Here is a 19,675-nt window from a genome sequence, read left to right on the forward strand (position 1 = left end):
CACTAAAGTATGAATGATCAGATTGCTTTCTTCCTAGAGTCTAGATGAGTTCAAGACGAAGTGAAGAATGGGTATTTTGACCAGGAGGTGGGAATGTAGGTGATTTGGAGGCCAGTGCAGAGCACCCTGGGTGGGCATTGGGGGTAGTCGCCATAAAGACCCTGTTTACTTGAGGTTGGAGGCTCTGGCAGAAACATTTACTCTGAAATGTGATGTAAGGTGGGGTTTATGTTTTAAAAAGGTGAAGGGCTTTCCCCTCCCTGATTTCTCCCTTATGCAGTAACCAGGGCTCAGGCTAAAGGTCAGCAAAGGACAGTCTAGAGAGAGGAGGTCACAAACCAGTTGATTTTGAGATGAAGGCAGCCCAAAGATGTACCTTTTTTTTTCCCCCTGCACTATTTCTTTTTTAATTGAACCAACATTTAAAAACAGGATTCCCAAGTTCTCTTTAAAAAGTTAGATGAGGGGCGCCTGGGTGGCTCAGTCATTAAGCGTCTGCCTTCGGCTCAGGTTATGATCCCGGGGTCCTGGGATCCAGCGCCACATCAGGCTCCCTGCTCCATGGGAAGCCTGCTTCTCCCTCTCTCACTCTCCCTGCTTGTGTTCCCTCTCTCACTGTGTCTCTCTCTGTCAAAAAAAAAAAAAAAAAAAAAAGATCTGGACCCTCATTTTTGCATGGAAACAACTAGATCAGCTGAGTAGCAGCCACCTCCTTTAGAAAGATGTTGATTTGCAGTTTGCCATGGTCCCCACCATTTCTTATAATCTCCCCAACGGAGTCAAGTCATTTGAAGTATTACTTGGTCAACACCATGACTGAAACACCATGATTCTTTACTTACTGATATGACCTGTCTTGGTCCCTGTGATATTTGTGGGTCTGTGACCTTTTGTTTAGAGGTCAAGTCTTAGGGCTTTGAAACAAACTTGGATTTGAAATGGATACATCTTAAAGGCACTGAATTGAAAAATAAAGGAAATATTGCATGCTTAGAGCAATACTTGAAACATAGCAGCTATTATCAGCATCTGCGAGTGGAAAATGCAAGAGGGCAGGCAAAAACCGTGTTAATTTCATTCTTTCCCAGCGCCTAGCAGTGCCTAGCACACAGGAGTAACTATTTGTTGAATGAATGAATGATGGTAGAGTTCAGCGGGGATTTAAAGGAAGGTCTGCAAAGGAAGGTAATTCTGAGTATACCGTTTCACTGCAAGTCCAAGGTGCCACCTGGAAGACAAGCCTGCCGGGATGTGCCAGACTCTGTGATGGCGTTCCGGTATGCACGCAAGCAGTCCGGGTCCCTCGGGAGCCTGACAGGGTTGGGTTGCTCAGGACAGGTCAGGGCCATGTCCATCACTTCTTCCAGGGTCTGGTAAGGGGCGGCAACCTGATCTCCGCACCTTCCCAAGGCCTTCGCCTTCAGATCAGAAGACGGAGACCCACCCACGGGGTCCATCCCCGGGCACGAGCCCAGCGCTGCCCGCCGCGCCGGGACCGTGCCCACACTAGACATGGACTCTCTCGGACTTCACAAAGCCGGACAGCCCCGGAGCCGCCAGTCATCTGGTCTGGCTGGAGGGGAACTTCCATTCCCATAGTCAACATGGCAGCCACCACGGCTTCAGCGCGGGCCAGGCGGCGCCGGGAGGCGGGTCACGTGAGCGGCCCAGCTGGGCGGATCGCGCGCGCGCGCGCCCGCCCCGCCGGCAGCCGCCTGCTTGCTGGCTCTCTCGGCAGTGCTCTGTGGCGTGTGGGGCGTCAAGCCCTCCGGCCCCCTGAGGCGCTGCGCGGCGCGGCGGGATGCGGCGGCGGCCGTGGCGGGGCCGCGGGCCGGGCGGGCGGGCTCGGTGATGAGCGTCGGCGGCCGCCGCCATGTCCAAGGTAACGGCGCCCGGGCCCGGGCCGCCGCCACCGGCGGCGGCGGGCGGGAAGGAGAAGCGCTCCTTCAGCAAGCGGCTGTTCCGGAGCGGCCGCGCGGGCGGCGGCGGCGGCGCGGGGGGCCCTGCGGGGCCCGGGCCGGCTGCGCCCGCCTCGCCCTCGTCGGCGCGCTCGGTGGGCAGCTTCATGAGCCGCGTCCTCAAGACGCTGTCCACGCTCTCGCACCTTAGCTCCGAGGGCGCCGCCCCGGACCGCGGCGGCCTCCGCAGCTGCTTCCCGCCCGGGCCGGCCGCCGCGCCCACGCCGCCGCCGTGCCCGCCGCCGCCCGCCTCGCCCGCGCCGCCCGCCTCCGCCGCCGAGCCGGTGCCCGGGGTGGCGGGGCTCCGGAACCACGGCAACACGTGCTTCATGAACGCCACGCTGCAGTGTCTCAGCAACACCGAGCTCTTCGCCGAGTACCTGGCGCTCGGCCAGTACCGGGCGGGGCGGCCCGAGCCCTCGCCTGACCCGGAGCAGCCTGTGGGCCGCGGCACGCAGGGCCAGGGCGAGGTCACCGAGCAGCTGGCGCACCTGGTGCGGGCCCTCTGGACCCTGGAGTACACCCCGCAGCACAGCCGCGACTTCAAGGTGAGCCCCGCCGCGTCCCAATCCCCAGGAGGGGGCCCTGCACCCCGCGTCCCTAGGGCACTGGCTTCTTAAGTCTTGCATGCCTCTTTTCCTGGCGGTGCGGCGGGCTGACCAGCGCCTGGGTCTAAAAGGGTGTGGACCCTGAGTCTGGGACCGATGCCGCTGATTGTAAGGCAGATGCACCTGTTCATTCATCGTGTATTTATTAAGGGGTTACTATGTGCCTGGCCATGAACAAGACCGGCTGTCTTCATGGAGCTTACATTCTTGGGGATGCGAGTGTTGAGCCTGGCTTCAAATTCTCGTTGTGTCACTTACTAGCAGTGTGACCTCAGGCAGGTTACTCAACTTCTCTGTGCCAGTTTCCTCATCTGGTATCCACGTCGTAGGTGGTTGTGAGCAGCAGACAGGTTGATAGGTTAGGTTGAATCCAATGAGGTTACCCATTTTTGACCGTTTTTGACTTCCAGGTTGGCACTTTTAAAGGGTTCAACCTGGTATGTCAGTCACTTCCGTTGTACATAGTACCCTGTGTATTTGCCGCGTTTATTGTTCTTATTATTAAAGATTTCAGAAAGGTAAGAAGGTGATATCAGGTAGTGGTTCCAAGAAAGTAAAATCTAGTGATGTGATTGATGTGTGGGCAGGCTGCTTTAAATGGGGAGGGGGCAGGGTTAGGGTGACCTCTAGGAAGCAGTGATATTTGAACTGAGGCTTGAGTAACCAGGGAGAACCAGCCTTGAGGAATCAGGGGGAATTGCTTCCCAGGTGTAAGGAAAGTGTGAAAGCACGAGAGCCTGGTGCGCTTTAACAGTGTAGCTCTGGGATCTGCAAACTTTCTGTAAAGGGCGTATAGTAAATGGTCAAGATGCAAAATCAAGGCTGTTATGTAGGTACTTATATAACAAGAGAAAGCAAATTTCCACAAATTTCTCATTGGCTAAAATAAAAATATGACTACAGTACTTTGTAATACAGGTCTAATGAGAGAAATGGGATTCTTTTTTTGGAAGGAATAACATTTAGCTTAATTAGAGTTCAAAATTAGCGTTCCCTGTCATCAAATTGATTACAAATATTTGGAGCGCCTGGGTGGCTCAGTCATTAACATCTGCCTTCGGCTCAGGTCGTGATCCCAGGGTCCTGGGATGGAGCCCTGCATCGGGCTCCCTGCTTGGCAGGAAGCCTGCTTCCCCCTCTCACGCTTCCCCTGCTTGTTTTCCCTCTCTCCCTGTCTCTATCTCTAGCAAATAAATAAAATCTTGAAAAAGAAAAACAAAAACTTAGCTCTACAAACTGTTCTTAGCTCACAGGCCATACAGAAACAGGCAGTGGGCTAGGTAACGGCCCTTGGGTCGGTGTTTGCTGTCTGCTGGTGCCCTTAGAGCTTAGAAGAGAGCTTTTTGGTGGGCTGAGCCAGTTTGTGTAGGGCCATTTAGGCTGCGCTAGGGAAATGGGCTCTTATTCTGGGCAAAAAAAGAGCTGAAGATGATTTGAAATTGTTTGAGGGATACTTTGAGATGGGACATGAATATGGTGTTAAACAGAATGAAATCACATGGTGAGCAAGTTAATTCCTTTTCCATTCTGCTCGTCCTGATTATGCCCACAAAAAGGTCTTAGCTTGGTGGTAGCCTAACACCTCATGCTCACTCCCCTACCTTTCTGTTTTCTTTTTTTTAATAGAACAAACTAAGTTTAGAGGCCTTGGCAGGTACCAGTAGCTAGGATTTAATAAGGTTGTGTTTTCATCGTGTTTGTTTTTACACTTGTCTTCTATTTGTGGTAAATGGTACTGGTTTTCCATAGATACTGTGAAGTATCTTTTAAAATTTATTTAAGTTAAATGATTTTAGTAAAATACAAAATGATAATCTGAAGGTTCAGCACTTGGTTGAGGACCCACCTTGTTGAGGAATAGTACCCCCCCTTTTTTTAAATAAGAGTTCATTTATTTATTTGACAGACAGAGATCACAAGCAGGCAGAGAGGCAGGCAGAGAGAGAGGGGGAGGCAGGCTTCCCAGTGAGCAGAGAGCCCGATGCGGGGCTCGATCCCAGGACCCTGAGATCATGATCTGAGCTGAAGGCAGAGGCGCCTTCTGATCTGAGCCATCAGCGATCTGAGCCACACAGGCGCCCCTACCTGTCCCCTTTTAAGACATTTTACTTATATTTATTAATGTTCTCTTTTTCTCAAAAAGAAAAAAGTGATTGCTGTTTGGTCTTGGAAGTTTGAGTGAAAGTACTGGACTGGGGTAGGGACTGGAAAAAAAAAATGAGTTCCGTGTCAGAGATCTCAAAATAAGAAAGTAGGAGAGGGTTAAGCCTCTGCCTTCAGCTCGGGTCATGATCTCAGGGTCCTGGGATCGAGTCCCACATTGGGCTCCCACATTGGCGCCTGCTTCCCCCTCTCTCTCTGCCTGCCTCTCTGTCTACTTGTGATCTCTCTCTCTGTCTGTCAAATAAATAAATAAATAAAGAATCTTTAAAAAAAAAAAAAAAGAAAGTAGGAGAGAATGGCAACCAACTAGCTACTGTAAGTCTTTTTCCCTCCCTCTTTTTTTTTTTCTGCTTATAGTTGCCTGCCCATCAGTAGCCACAGCAGTTGCAAACTTTTCAAGGTCAGAGACCAGTGTTTTAAGTTTGTTTTTCTACTCTTTCCAAAATGTAAAAATCAATTTCTACAGCGTTTTTGTATGTGAACATTTCCATTGCATTTTAAGAGGTTGTTTTTTTTTTTAATCCATTAAAAAGCTGTGAACAGAAATGGGTCAATAATTCTAGAAGTTCAGAGCCTGATTTATAAGCATGCTTTGGCAAAGTTCAGCAGATTCTTCGAGTTCCTATTTTTAAAACATATAATCTTCTGAACCTGTAGTAGCTTTCACGTTGCATTCATTCACTCACTTCCCGTTTATTGACGGTTTACTCCATCAGTTAGGAATGCATTCAGCGCAAGAAAGAGGAAGCCCTAATGATGATGTCTTAAGCAATAAAGATGTTGAATTGGCTTACACAGTATGTCTGGAGGTTCATGTTCTAATGTGGTACAATGGCTTAAAGGGCCTAACAGGGACTCAGACCATTTCTGTGTTTCCGCTCTGTTGTCCTTTGCTATTTTGTCCCTATTACATCTTTGGCTTTTTAGCCTTAATGTTTGTCAAGGCAGGAAGTCCCTGGGAAAATAAAAGCTCTTCCGGAAGCGCCCCCTCAGCAGGCTTCTGCTGACATCTCAGTGACTTACCACCCTGTCCATTGGCCACCTCTGGCTGCCATGGAGGCTGGAAGGTGGATGGATGTTTGTGTTTCTCTTCCTAAAGGAGGGATTTGCCTCAGAGGCGGCCTGCCAAAGTGTGAGGCACTTCGATTTTGGGGGGACACTGTAACTGCCTGTGAAGATCTGAGTCCAGTGAGACCTGGCATGTTCCCCAGGACATCGCTTCTTACAGTTTCATGTGCACATATTCACGTGGGCATCTTGTTACCATGCTGTTTTGGGGTTGGTGGATCTGGGGTCGGGTTTGAGATTCTGCATTTCTATCAGCTCCCAGGTGGTGCTGATGCTGCCCGTCTAGGGAACACTGTTGGTCCAGGGGACAAGTAAAGGGTCACAGCGCAGTGATCTGCAGGATGAATAGAAATTAGCCGGGCAGAGAAGGGGTGGAGGTGGCATGAAAGGGCCTGTGATTTTGGGGGAACAGTGAGACGTTTGGTGGCTGGTTATGCCATGGAGAACAATGGGGGAGCAGAAAGTTTGGAAGAAGAGTGTCGGAAGTGGAGTGTGAATGGCTTTGTGGGCTGTGTTGGTTTGGACATTATCCTGTAGAAGCTGAGAATCCAAGGCTGATTCTTAAGCAGGAGAGTGATAGATCAGACTTCTTCCTTTTTATCCTTTTTGCCCCCGAATTAGGTAAGTCTACTTACTTTTTTCCCCCCAAAATATTTTATTACAGCCAAATTTGATGGGCATTATCTTGAGCATAAAGAAAGTTGAGTTCAACACCTATAAGGTGGATGTGAGGCATACCTGTTACCACGGCCCCTTGCCTGTTTGTGGCAGATGTTGGTGTTTGATGCGGATACTCTTTTCCTGAGCTCACGTTCAGCCTTAGAATCCTGCTCAGTTCTGGGCTTCAGTGAGCCGCTACCAGTTCATTGGAGTTGGCAGAGAAAATAAAACCAATTTGCCCTCTTGAAAGTTTGCCTTGAGGTTTCGAAAAGCACTTAGTATGTCTTTGAGTGTGCTTTTACTGTCTTAAAGTTACTAATGATTTTCTTTGTAAGTTTTTCTATTGAAATTCTTCCTTGATTTCTAACCACATTGATTTTTGTGAGATTTAGGAGCTTGCCAGCTAAACGGATTTTTGGTTTTGGATGAGCAAGATGGTTGTTAAGGTAGGACTTTAATTTCCCAGAATGAAATGAATTGATTGGCCCAACTTTGCTTTAAGAATTTTCTTTAAGAAATTTCTCTAGCTGTCACTTCTCTTTTTAAGCAGGTATTTTTCTCCTCTTTGAGCAGGGTTTTCAACCAGGGCTGTTTTGCCTGGTTCCCCAACCCCTTTATTCCTGGATACATTTGGCTTGTCTGGAGACACACTTGGTTGACACAACTGGGTTGGGGATACTATGGGCTCTGCTCCCCTCAGTGAGGGGTTATCTAGCCCAAAATGTCAGTAAGGCTAAGATTGAGAAACACTCTGTTGGAGGAATGTTTTGAGCCTCCTTAGGGTGTTTTTCTTACTAACCCAGACTTTAGAAGGTTACCTTGTTACTTTTTCTCCTCTTTGTGTTTCCTGTTTGCAGCAGCACTATGATAAAATTTGGACTTCACTGGCAGGTCCTTGGATCACTGTCTTAGTAAAAACAATGAGAGAAAACAAATCATTCTGAAATCCAAATAGGCAATATGCTGTTTTTAGAGGAAATGAGCTTATTGTCTTCACTAGTAGGGTACTAGCATGCATGCTTCCAGGTTCGTGTAGATGCTGATTTCTAGTGCTCGGTGCCCTTTTGCAGTCAGTAAAAAGATGAATGGTCATCTCAAGTAACAAAGATGCATTTTAGAGCAGCAGTTTTCAAACTGTGCTCCCAAAGAACAACTAGAACAGGGTGATCTACAGATAAAAGAATGTGGGGAGTCCTTCCAAATTTGCAGTAAAACAAAAAAATAATTGATGAATAGAAATTTCTCTTCCATATTTTCCCCCTTGAACTGTGGTGCTCAGTGGTGCTTCTTTATTAGTGAGAGTTCTCAGGTTTCAAGGGGAAGGAAGGTATAAATGAGAGTAGTGGCAGACAAGCTAACAGGGTAATACTGGCTCCATTTTCACGCCTACATTTTTCATAAGCTCATGTTGAGGGCTCTGATTTTATGCTGCAGACCTGTGGTCTAGATTTTCTTGGTTGGTGAGAAGATGTTTAGGATATTGGTATGTCCCAGTGGTTCCCAGGGAGTACTCAGACTTCAGGGGACCCCCTGAATTCATTTGAAAAGTAGAAACAAAATTGTGTAGGTCACATTTAGCTTTGTGCCTGGGTATAGAATAGAAATTATGTCTCTTCCTGGTTGGTCAGTTCCCTTGTCCATCAAATGGTGTCACTTTTGTTTCAGTGAAGCTCTACCTCTTTGAAAGAGAAAGGAGGTAACAGAGTCGTCAAATTTTAGACTTAGAAGGAGATGTGGGGGAGATGTGAGTGGCCTCACCTTTTTCTGGGTGAAGAAACTAGGGTTCACCAGCTGGCTAGAGACTGAGGGAGCAGAACCAGAGTTCTTTTTTTAATTACTGTTATTTCTTATTTTTGAGAGCGAGTGAGCACGCATGAGCACGAGCCAGGGTGGGAGCAGAGGGAGAGGCAGGGAGCCTGACGTGGTACTTGATTGATCCCAGGACGCTGGGACCATGACCCCAGTCGAAGGCAGATACCTAACCAGCTGAGCCACCCAGGCGCCCAGAACCAGAGTTCTGACTTCACTCTTTGTCACCCCTGCGTTGCTGGGGCATAGTTGCCTTATCTTTGCAACCTCTGAAATGACAGTTCTCAACATAAAACATAAAGAAGTGGGGGGGTGTGTTGAAATGTGTCGTGTTTTTTTTCCTCTAAGATCGTGGTGCTGAATCTCTGAAAAGAAGGTTGGCTGTAGCTAGCTTTATGTATATGCCATTGCTTCTCAGACTTCGGCACTTTTGGAAGCCTGTCTTAAAAATAATCCTTTCAGACCACTTAAATGCACTTATAAACATGTGTATACATCTTTTACATTAAAGGGCACATGCTCCGCCTGTAGGTCTATAACTTGTTTTCCCCTCTCCCCGTTCCCCATGGGTAGTATGACTTACTTTGGTTTTTTGTTTATACATCTGAGCCCATCTCATTCTTTTTAACAGTTGTATAGAAGTCCAACGAAGGGTGTTTAGATTGTATAAAGTTTTTAATGATGATAGCCAATCCTTCAACATGTATCAAGTCTCCTTTTCTAAAGACCGAGTCTTAGAAGTGGCACTTCTGAGTCAAAGGGAAGGTGCTTTTAAAATGTGGCTACACGTTGCCGGATTGCCCAGCCAAGAGCTGTAGAGGACAAGATTCTCCGGCCCATCCATGGTGCATGCTAGTGCCTGCCCCGGACATGTGCTTCCTCCTACAAGACTGCCTTTGTTCATCATTTTTTAAACTTAAAATTGTTTCCTTTCATAGAGTCAGTTTTGTTTGTTTTGTTGGGGATTGTCCTGACATATCAGCACGTTTAGGGTCGTCCCTGCCCTCTACCCACTAGATGTTGATAGTACCTCTCTCCCTTCCCTTTTTTTTTTTAAGTTATATTTGTTGAATGTTGTTGTATATCAGGTACTGTGCAAAGTGAATCATTTGGATTTTTGGTGACCCATGTAGAAAGCAGCTGCTCTCATCATTCTCTCTTAAGTCCAGGTACAGATGTAATAATACAGGTGCTTGGCCTGACTTACAGATGCTTATCCTGAATTAGTTCTTTTTTTATCTCCCTTTGTGTGGCCTAAAGTTTTTAGTTTGACTCTGCCTCTTTTGTTATTACAGTGTGGTTTGATGGATTTTTCCTCTCCCCTTCTATACACTTGTCACAGTGAGGGGCTACTAAATAGGGCAGTGTTCACTGTTTGTGTAGTTCTCCACAGCTGTTTCCTATAGTAAAGACTCTGCAAAACAATGATCTCATGGTTTCCACAAAAAAACCTTTTATATATAATAGTGGAAAAGAAATCATTGAAAGCTGAGTGATTTAAAGTTCTGTCCTGTGCAGCTTTTTCCCTCAAAAATACTCTTGTTTGCTCTGCTAATTAATCGTTTGTTGGCTGTTCCTCAAATGACATTTTATGTTTAACAAACAACATTTTTGCAGTTGAGCACATCGAGATATCTTGTCTTTCATCTGACTGTGATCTTTCTCCATTTGGAAATCATTGTTTGATGCCATGGACTGCGGCAGTTCCTAGAGGAATTGGCCAGTCACTGAACATCTGTTGCTTCTTCCCTCCGGTTGTTGAGCTTGGATGGTAGCAAACAGTGTGTCCACAAACAAACAGTTCACGCGTTAGAAGATTTCATGGGACTGGTCAGGAAATGCCTTTGTTGCTTCTACTGTAAGGAACCTTTGTAATCGCATCACCAGCTCAGTAAATTCTTTTAATTCTTTGTATTCTTACCTTCCTTCCCTCCTTCCTTCCTCTCTTTCTTCCTTCTTTCCTTCCTTCCTAAGTCTGTTTGTTTGTTTATTAGTAACTTTATACCCAACATGGGGCTCAAACTCAACAACCCTGAGATCAAGAGTCACGTGCTTTTCTAACTGAGCCAGCCAGGTGCCCTTGGTATTCTAATCTTTATTTATTTATTTTTTGAAAAAGATTTTATTTGTCAGAGAGCACAAGCAAGGGGAGTGGCAGGCAGAGGGAGAAGCAAGTTCTCGCTGAGCAAGGAGCCCGATGCAGGGCGTGATCCCAGGACTCTGGGATTGTGACCTGAATCAGAGGTAGATGCTTAACCAGCTGAGCCACCCAGGCATGCCAGTATTCTAATCTTTAAAAGCAAGGCAGAGCTGTCTGATTCTCAGGAGATTTAAGAAACATTAATCGTAATAAAATACCATTTATTTGTGCGGAACCAGTTCATTTACAAAGTCCCTTTGATTCTTGAACACTGGTTTGAACTGTGCATGTCCACTTATATGTGAAATTTAAAAATATATATATATATGAAATTTTTTTGGAGGTTTGTGGCAGTTAAGAGAAACTTACGAATGAAGAGTGTGCCTAGAAATATAAAGAAACTTAAGTGGAAGTTAGGTATGTCATGAATGCATGAAATATATATAGGTACTAGTTTGTGTTAATATTTACTACCATAAAATATATACAAACCTATTATAAAAAATTAAAATTTATCAAAACTTAAGCTCACACAGACTGTACATGGCATGATTTATAGTCAAATGTAAATAAGTATGGAGATGTAGTATTAAATCATAACTGTATAAAATTCACTGTAGTTCATACTATGCTACTGTGGGATTTTCATGGCCACTTTCTGTTGCTCGTGTGGCAAGCTCAAGTGATGTCAACATCCACTTATAATGCCAAGTGACGCAAATCATGTCTGGGTGAGCAGTTTGTCCAATAAATTGTATTTTGCAATAAGTGATCACTGGTGGCTGTCACTATTAGTTGTTAAGTTTTTGGGGAGTCCAAAGTTACACACAGATTTTTGACTTCATGGAGGTCAGTGCCCCTAACTTCCACATTGTTCAAGGGTCAGCTGTTCATTCATTTAATTTTTTCATTAAATTTTCACTACAGTGCCTCTGAAAGAGGCATTATTATTCCATTTTTGAAATTAGGATATTGAGTTCAGTGCTAGTAAGTAGGAGAGCCTTACATGATTTTTAGGAGGATTAAGTAAAAAGATATAAATAAAGGTTTAATATAGAAACTTATACTTAGTAACTATTCAGTAAATAGCAGGTGGTGAAAATGAAGGCAGTCATTTTAAGTCTGTGGCCTTCAAGTACCCTTCCCCATTTCTAAACTCTGTCTCTTCCAGTGAGCAGTTTTTATTGCTGCCACGTTAATCTTAAAGTTTACCAGTGATTACATTATTTCTCTTCTTAAAAATTGCTTTTACTTTTTCTTTTATATACAATACACAGTATGAATTTCTTAGTTTGGCATTTATTAAGCTTTTCCAGAAAAATGAAGTAAAAAGCATACGTAAAACCAGCCCCGTTAAAATTTAGACTCCGTAGACATAAAACTACTGTTAATTTGCTCTAAATGTTTCTAAATGCCTGCTCTCAATTTCTGTGTTTACCTGGTCATGGACTGGAGACAAAAACTTCACAGCCGGGCACCGGTCCGTGGATCACATTTTGAAGAGCATTGCTATAGTGCTTTCCAGAGTCTGATTTTGCCTGTTGTATTCCTGTAGTTTCAATTAAAAAGTTAGGTTCCCAGGGCACCTGGGTGGCTCAGTCAGTTAAGCTGCTGCCTTTGGCTCAGGTCATGATCCCAGCATGTCAGACTCCCTGCTCAGCAGGAAGCCGGCTTCTCCCTCTCCCTTTGCCTTCCGCTCTGCCTACTTGGGCTCTCTCTTGATCCCTGTCAAATAAATACATAAAGTTAAAAAAAAAATGTTCTATTCCCATATTTCCTGTAAAATGATAGATTTGGAGGCTTAATGAGATTCAGGGTTGAGATGTTTTTGTTTTTGTTTTTTGTTCCCCATTCTATTTTTGGTAGTGTTGTAAACTTTAATCAGGAAGCCTATTAATGTCTAGTTGTGTGTCTTACTATGTTAGTAGACACTGATGATTATTCCTTGATCCATTAGTTCATTAAGGATCAAAAATGGTGATGTAACTTTAACATCTTATTAGTTAGAACACTTCTGTAGAAGTTCTTGCCCTCATGAGTTATTTGGTTACCCTAAAGTAAATTTGGAGAAGAAAGGTAACATAAATGCTTGAGGGTTTTTTCCCCTTAATTTTTGGTTTCCAGAATAATTTTTCAAAAAGATTTTATTTATTTACTTGACAGAGAGAGAGACAGCGAGAGAGGGAACACAAGCAGGGGGAGTGGGAGAGGAAGAAGCAGGCTTCCCGTTGAGCAGAGAGCCCGATGTGGGGCTTGATCCCAGGACCCTGAGATCATTACCTGAGCTGAAGGCAGGTGCTTAATGACTGAGCCGTTGAGGTGCCCGGAGCGATTGCTTTTTAAAATTTAATTTTGCTTCATAATTATGTAAAAAATAAAATACATGGTGGAAGTCAAATGTACAATGTAAGATCTATTCAAGGAAGTCTAGTTTGTCTTTGATCCTGACACCTACTTTCTCCCTAGATTGTATGATTTATTCTTTCGTTGTTTTAATACAAGCAAATTGGTTTTCTCTTGCTTTATGTGTGTGTATATATATGTGTGTGTGTATTGTGTATGTATTCATTCATATTTTCTCTTATTTAGATAAATGGTAGTGCATTGTATGGAATTTTCTCCATCTTGCTTTTTCCTGTAGCTGACGTATGAGTGCTTACCACATGCCCTACATAGTGGATTATTTTATTTATTTCTTATAACAGTATGAAGTAAATACATGAATTATTATTTCTGTCTTACAGATGAAGAAACCAAGACACTTCTGTAGACTTTTAATTCTGTGAATCTCTAAATTTCCCATAATAACTGGTCCTGTTCTTTGTATGCATGTTTATGAGTGGATGAATGGGCAGGGACCTAACTTCTCTATCTGCTTTACTTTGAGCAATGAGGGAGGCAGAGAAAGGCTTGTATTTAAACTCTAAGGAAGGAGATTCAACCTTTTATTTGAGGTCCAGAGCTCTCTATAGATGGAGAAGAATAAAGAACTTTTCCTGACCAGAGGTGCTCCCAGTAATTATAAAGATACATTAACTTAGAACATCCTTTAATCTTACCCTAAAATAAGAGTTCCTTTTTAATAGTTTAGTGACAACTTGGTAAATCTCCCTCATTTTAGAGCTTTTATTTCGTGAGAGAATAAACTAGAAATGCTAAAGAGAAGTCAAATGCCTTTAAAAGCAGTAGCTCATGGGAAGTAGGTACTAGTGACAGAAAGGAAGGAAAGTAGCCTCATTTCCCTGCAGGTAGGTGGAGAGAAGAGCATTGGTAGGTTGTTATCATCTGTCCAGCAGGAGGAAGGGTAGGTTAGGTTGGAGACCTGTTGGTCATTACCCTTTGAGGCTCTGTGGTGATACCAGGCAGCTGAGTAGGCTGTTGTAACTGCCCACACCCGCTTCCTGGTGATACCCACTTCTGTCTCAGGCTGTCAGCATCAGAGGATCGTGCCAGGGGGAGGGTACCTGGGGTGCAGGTCTGCTTCTTCCCTTTTGAAAATCTGAACCCATGAGTTTTGAATTTAGTGAGCTGGTCACTGAGCCTCAGTTTCTTTATTTTGCTTTTCTTTGCCACTTGAGACCAGCTTCACAGATGAGTGTTTGACAGCCATTGGTTCCCTTAGTGATGGGAACATTTTAGCTGGAAAACCAACAGCTGTCTCACGTATCCACCCCCGCCCCCCAGCCTGTAAGAGTAAGCCTGGGACACAGGAAAGGGACCTTGGTAGGAAGAAGACATGGAGGGTCCTACAGAAGGCCATGGTAGTCAGGTGCTGAAGAGAAACGTGTTCTGCTGCAGAATTTTCTCCGGGTCTGGCCTTGCAACTCTAATTGTTCTGTAGCTCACCTTTGATGCATGTGTGCTCCAGGTTTTGACCCCTTTTTGAAGGGGTGGTATTTAAGTTTCCAGTGTTACAGAGCTAGGTGGCTCAGCTGAGGCCTCTGTCCCCCAGAGAGTACTTTTTAGGATGATTCATTCTGTGCTCTCGTGTTGTCAGTTTATGATCTTTTTGAATAACACAATATTAGCCATTCATCTGCCCTTTTGAGGGAATAAGTCTTTCATGTAAGTTATTTCCTAGATAATTATTTGTTCTTCAAGGTCCTTCCTTATTTTTCTCTTGCTTTATCCAGTTTTGCTTTTTTTCTGGAGAGCCTATACCTCCTGATTCCTCATTCCTGTCTTTTGCCGTTTTTAATCTGCTTCTAGTTAAGTAACCAGGTAAATACAGTCCCCTCTAAATAAGACTAAATAAACTGAGTTATGGCCTCAGAGTCTGGCTAAATTAAGAAACATCAGTGTTCTTCCTTTTTGAAGTCAACTAATTTTTAAAACTTTTTAAAAATGATTTTATTTATGGGGCTCTTGGGTGGCTCAGTCTGTTAAGCATCTGCCTTTGGCTCAGGTCAGGATCTCAGGGTCCTGGGATCGAGTCCTGTATTGGGCTCCCTGCTCAGTGGGGAGCCTCCTTCTCCCTTTGTGCCCCTACCCCCTGCTCATGCTTCTCTCTCTCTCTCAAATAAATAAAATCTCTTAAAAAATAAATAAAGGGGCGCCAGGGTGGCTCAGTGGGTTAAAGCCTCTGCCTTCGGCTCAGGTCATGATCCCAGGGTTCTGGGATCTGCCTTCTCCTCTCTCTCTGCCTGCCTCTCTGCCTACTTGTGATATCTCTCTCTCTCTCTCTGTCAAATAAATAAATAAATCTTTAAAAAATAAAATATTTTCATTAAGAGACGGAGAGAGAATGAGTGGGGGCAGAGGGACAAGCAGACTCTCCACTGAGCAGGGTGCCCGATGTGGGACTTGATCCCAGGACCCTGAGATTGTGACCTGAGCTGAAGTCAGACGCTCAACTGACTGAGCTACCCAGGCCCCACTAATTTTTTTTAACTTTTTAGTGAAATACAGCATACATACAGAAAAATGCATACATCGTTAGTGTACAGCTTGGCGAATTATCCTAAAGTGATAATGTGTCAACCAGATCACAAAGTAGAACGTCACTGGCACTCCAGAAGCTCCTTTGATGGCCACCCTCTCCCAAGTTCTACCCTCCCCCTCCTCCCCAAGGGAACCATTCCTTTGACCTCTAACACCTCTAACAGACTTTGCCTATTCATGAGTTTTATTGTGGATAAAATAGTAAAAACACCTTTATTGGGGCGCCTGACTGACTCAGTCAATAGAGCATTCAACTCTTGATCTCAGCATCATGAGTTTGAACCCCATGTTAGGCATGGAGCCTACTTTAAAAAAAAAAGAAAGCTTTACTGAGATATAACTTCCGTATCATATAATTCACACAAAGTGTACGATTCAGTGGTTTTTAATGTAGTCACAGAATTGTGCAACTACACAATCAATTTTAGAATATTTTTATTATCCCCCCAAAGAAACCCCATTCCCTAATGGCAGTCACTCCTCATTTCCCCCCAGCCTCCCAGCAGTGGGTGTCTTTCTGTTTTTCTAGATTTGCCTTTTGTATAAATGGAATCCTGCAACACGTGGTTTTTTGCATCTGGCTTCTTTCACTTAGCATCTGTTTTCAAGGTTCATCATTATACTTCATTCCTTTTTATGGTTGAAAAGTACTCCATTGCATGAATATACCATGTTTTGCTTATCCATTCCCCCATTAATGAATATTTGGGTTGTTTCTACTTTTTGACTGTTACAAATAATGCTTCTGTGAACTTTCATGAACACATTTTTGTGTGTGGACTTATGTTTTCATTTCTTTTGGGTACATGCCTGGGAGTGGACTTGCTGGGTCACATTGTGACTCCACGTTTAACTTTTAAAATTTTTTTTTTAAATTTATTTATTTGTTAGAGAGCGAGCGAGCACAGGCAGACAGAGTGGTAGGCAGAGGCAGAGGGAGAAGCAGGCTCCCCACGGAGCAAGGAGCCCGATGTGGGACTCGATCCCAGGACGCTGGGATCATGACCTGAGCTGAAGGCAGCTGCTTAACCAACTGAGCCACCCAGGCGTCCCATCCACGTTTAACTTTTAAGCAGTTGCCCAGCTGTTTTGCCCAGTGGCTGCACCATTATGTATTCCCATCAGCAATGCATGAAGTTTCCAGTTTCTCTGCATTCTTGCCAACACTTGTTATTGTCTCTTTTATTAAAGCCATCCTAGCGGGTGTGAAGTGGTAACTCATTGTGGTTTGTTTTTTTAAGTGGCATCTTTTAAGTAAACTCTACCCCTGACACGGGGCTTGAAATGACAGCCCTTGAGATGAGTCATATGCTCTGCTTACAGAGCCAGCCAGGCACCCCTCATTGTGGTTTTGATTTGCATTAAGTATATATTCTTTTGTGTCTGGATTCTTTTGCTAAAGTTCATGATGAGGTAAAATCTATTTTGATAAGAATATTATCTAAGTTATTGTGGAAAACTTAGAAAGTATGTAAAAGTTGAAAGAGGAAAATCGAAAATGTAGAAGTTGTTTGGTATATTACTTTCCTGGTATCAAACTGTATATACAGTTTTACATGATGTGATTTTCATTTCATATTGTATTATGATTAATTTTTGCCACAAAACCTCTTTTGATCATCGTATGAAGGTATATAATGATCTATTTGGGGGTGGTTTCTGGTTGTGATGAATATTTTTTATATATATCTTTCACCTTTTTTTAGGAGCAGAAAATGGTTATTCATTACATATATGAATTCTTAAAATTTGTAAGAAAACTAGTTACTTTTGATTATTTCTTTAGGATACATAGAAGTGAAATTCCTGGTTCAGTGGCTCTCTATTTTGAAGATCCTTAAGTCACCTTGTTACCCTTATTTTACAGGATTGTGCCATTAGCAATGTGCAAGAATGTCTCTTGTACCCTACTGTTGCAAAATAGAAATCTTTACGCCCCTAAGTGGGAAGTAGCATTTTACTGTTCTAATTTGCATGTCTTTGATAACTAGTGAGGTAGGACAGCTTCATCTGTTCTTTACAGTGGGAATATACCCATATGATGGTAACATTTTGATAGCTTAGGGAATTACCCTGTTTTGATTTCACAGACTTGCCTTTGTTTTCTGTGTATGCACACACTCTTCCGTTTAGCCTTCACCTTCTACAGGCAGATGACCAAGGCCTGAACCAACTAGAATTGGTCGGGTCAGACCAGGCTGAGGCTGGGAAGGTTTTAAATTGTAGTTTGCTAGGAAAAGCCTGGAGCAGATTAGGGCCTTGTGCTGGTTTTTATCTGATCTCATTTTCAAGGTGAGGGCTGAAAGATCTGGTTGAGGCCCGATGGATTTGGAGACCATACCTGTGTGCGGCTCCAGAGTCAGCCGTCTTGACTATCAGGCACACGGTGCTGGGTGTGGAGAAGCGATATGGCAGGCCCATGACTTGAAAGCATCTTCAGCCAGCTAAGATTTATTGGGTTTGTGGCACTCCAGGTTTTTGGCAATATGAGCACATCATTTGTAGTGAAACTTGCTGGATCTGCTTATGAATGTTACCTCTTGGTTACTACTAGTTGATGTTTCAGTTATCAAAATGCAGTAGCAATAATGCTTCAAAGCAAGATTGTTTCCAGAATATTTTGGATCCCTTTATAAAATTGTCTGTTTGGTCAAAAACATTTTAGATCTGTTTATCGTCAAATACCAACATATTCAGAATCAAGAGGACACGTACTTTGTCTCTTTGTATATAATCTCTCACACACACACACACACACACACACACACACACAGATTATAGAAGAAATATATACATGTTTGGCTTTGGGGTAGTTCAAGGTCTGACCTTATGCATCCCCCACTGCTTGTCTTTCTCAACCTATTCTACCTCCAAGGGTGTATAGGTCACTTCACTTCGACCCCAAAGAGCAGTACCACTCAACCCAAGTACTTTGGCTGCTGTGCCAATGAGTAATGCCATGTGCTGACTTCCAAGGCTGTGTTTCTCCTGTGGTATGGTTCCCTTGATCAGGAAGCTGACCCTGGGTTTTTTCCTCTCCCTATGCCTAAGCTTTTACCTCCTACGTGGCAAGACAGGGTGGCTTAAAAAGGCCCCTGGTAGGTGTCTGTAAACATAAATTCTTTTTTTCTGTCTCTCTTTCCTCCATTTTTCTTTGATGCTAGCTTCAGTCCCTTTTTTCCTCCAGTGATAAGATTCGAAGATTGGTGTAAGTTTGAGTTTAGGATTACTATAGGCAGAAAACTTTGATCTGAGTTCCTTAGGTCTGTCTAGCAGAGGAAAAAGAAATTCTCAGCATTGTGCAGTCCTACTCTCTAGGATTTGGGACCAGAAATAAGGTACATTTCTTTGTTTTGCCATCCCCATCTTCTGTGCAGAAGGTTTGCGTTCCCTGGCCAGGATAGTAGGTGGTGTGCTCTCATAAGATCTCCTTAAGTACCACCTGGTCATTGTTACAACAAATTCATTTTAGAAAATGTGGGAAAATATGGAAACATATAAAGAAGAAAGGGATAACTCACCTAAAACTTGCCACTCTGAGGCAATGGCTGTTAGTGTTTCAGTGTATATTTAGGATAAAAGACAAAAAGGTCTCTAAAAAAAAGTATGAAATTATGTCCATATGTAGTTTTGCATCTTCTTTTCACTTAATTGTATTGTGTATTAATTTTTCCATGTTTTCTAAAACTTAAACATTTGTTCCATGGTAGGAATATATAATAATTTTGTAGATATATCTATATCAATCAATTTATTTATTTTTAAAAGATTTTATTTATTTGTCAGAGAGAGGGTGAGCACAAGCAGGAGGAGAGGCAGGCAGAGGGAGAAGCAGGCTTCCTGCTGAGCAAGGAGCCTGATGTGGATTTTGATCCTGGGACCCCCGGATCATGACCTGAGCCAAATGCAGACACTTAACCAGCTGAGCCACCCAGGCATCCCTAATTTTGTAGATATTTAGATGTTTTTTTCTAGTTTTTCTGTTTTGACTTTAAAAAAAAATGAAAGCTCTTTATTAAATAATAATTCATGAATCAAGCAGCATCCCATCTAGCAAATCGAGGGGACTCCAAGATCTCTGTTTTGACTGCTGAAGATTATTACGCTCCCAATGAGGCTTTTCAGCTAAATCAGAAGTGGACGTTTGCTTTTATGGACCGTGTTAGTCAGATTTTCCTCCTTAAAAAAAAATTTTTTTTTTTAAAGCTAATTTTGTTATAGTTGGGAAGAATCTTAGACAGTGTTGGATAATGACAGAGACTGAAAAAAGAAGATACTCTTGAGTTACTTAAGTCACTTGATTAGATACATAAACACATTTTGGTGAC

The 19,675-nt window shown here is 43.5% G+C and overlaps 1 protein-coding gene across 2 annotated transcripts in view; it reads left to right on the forward strand.

The window, feature by feature from the left end:
- Positions 1-1,873: 1,873 nt before the first annotated feature.
- USP31 (ubiquitin specific peptidase 31) overlaps positions 1,874-19,675 on the forward strand; it is a gene marked incomplete at its 5' end in the record, with an annotated part of 59,767 nt that continues 41,965 nt past the window's right edge. For both annotated transcript variants that reach the window (XM_080831677.1, XM_080831678.1), the window contains one exon: positions 1,874-2,506. In XM_080831677.1, coding sequence (XP_080687803.1) covers positions 1,874-2,506 — 633 coding nt within the window. The remainder of the gene's footprint in view (positions 2,507-19,675) is intronic.

Source organism: Martes martes (assembly GCF_963455335.1).
Source record: "Martes martes genome assembly, contig: SUPER_18_unloc_1, whole genome shotgun sequence".
NCBI classification, from domain to species: domain Eukaryota; kingdom Metazoa; phylum Chordata; class Mammalia; order Carnivora; family Mustelidae; genus Martes; species Martes martes.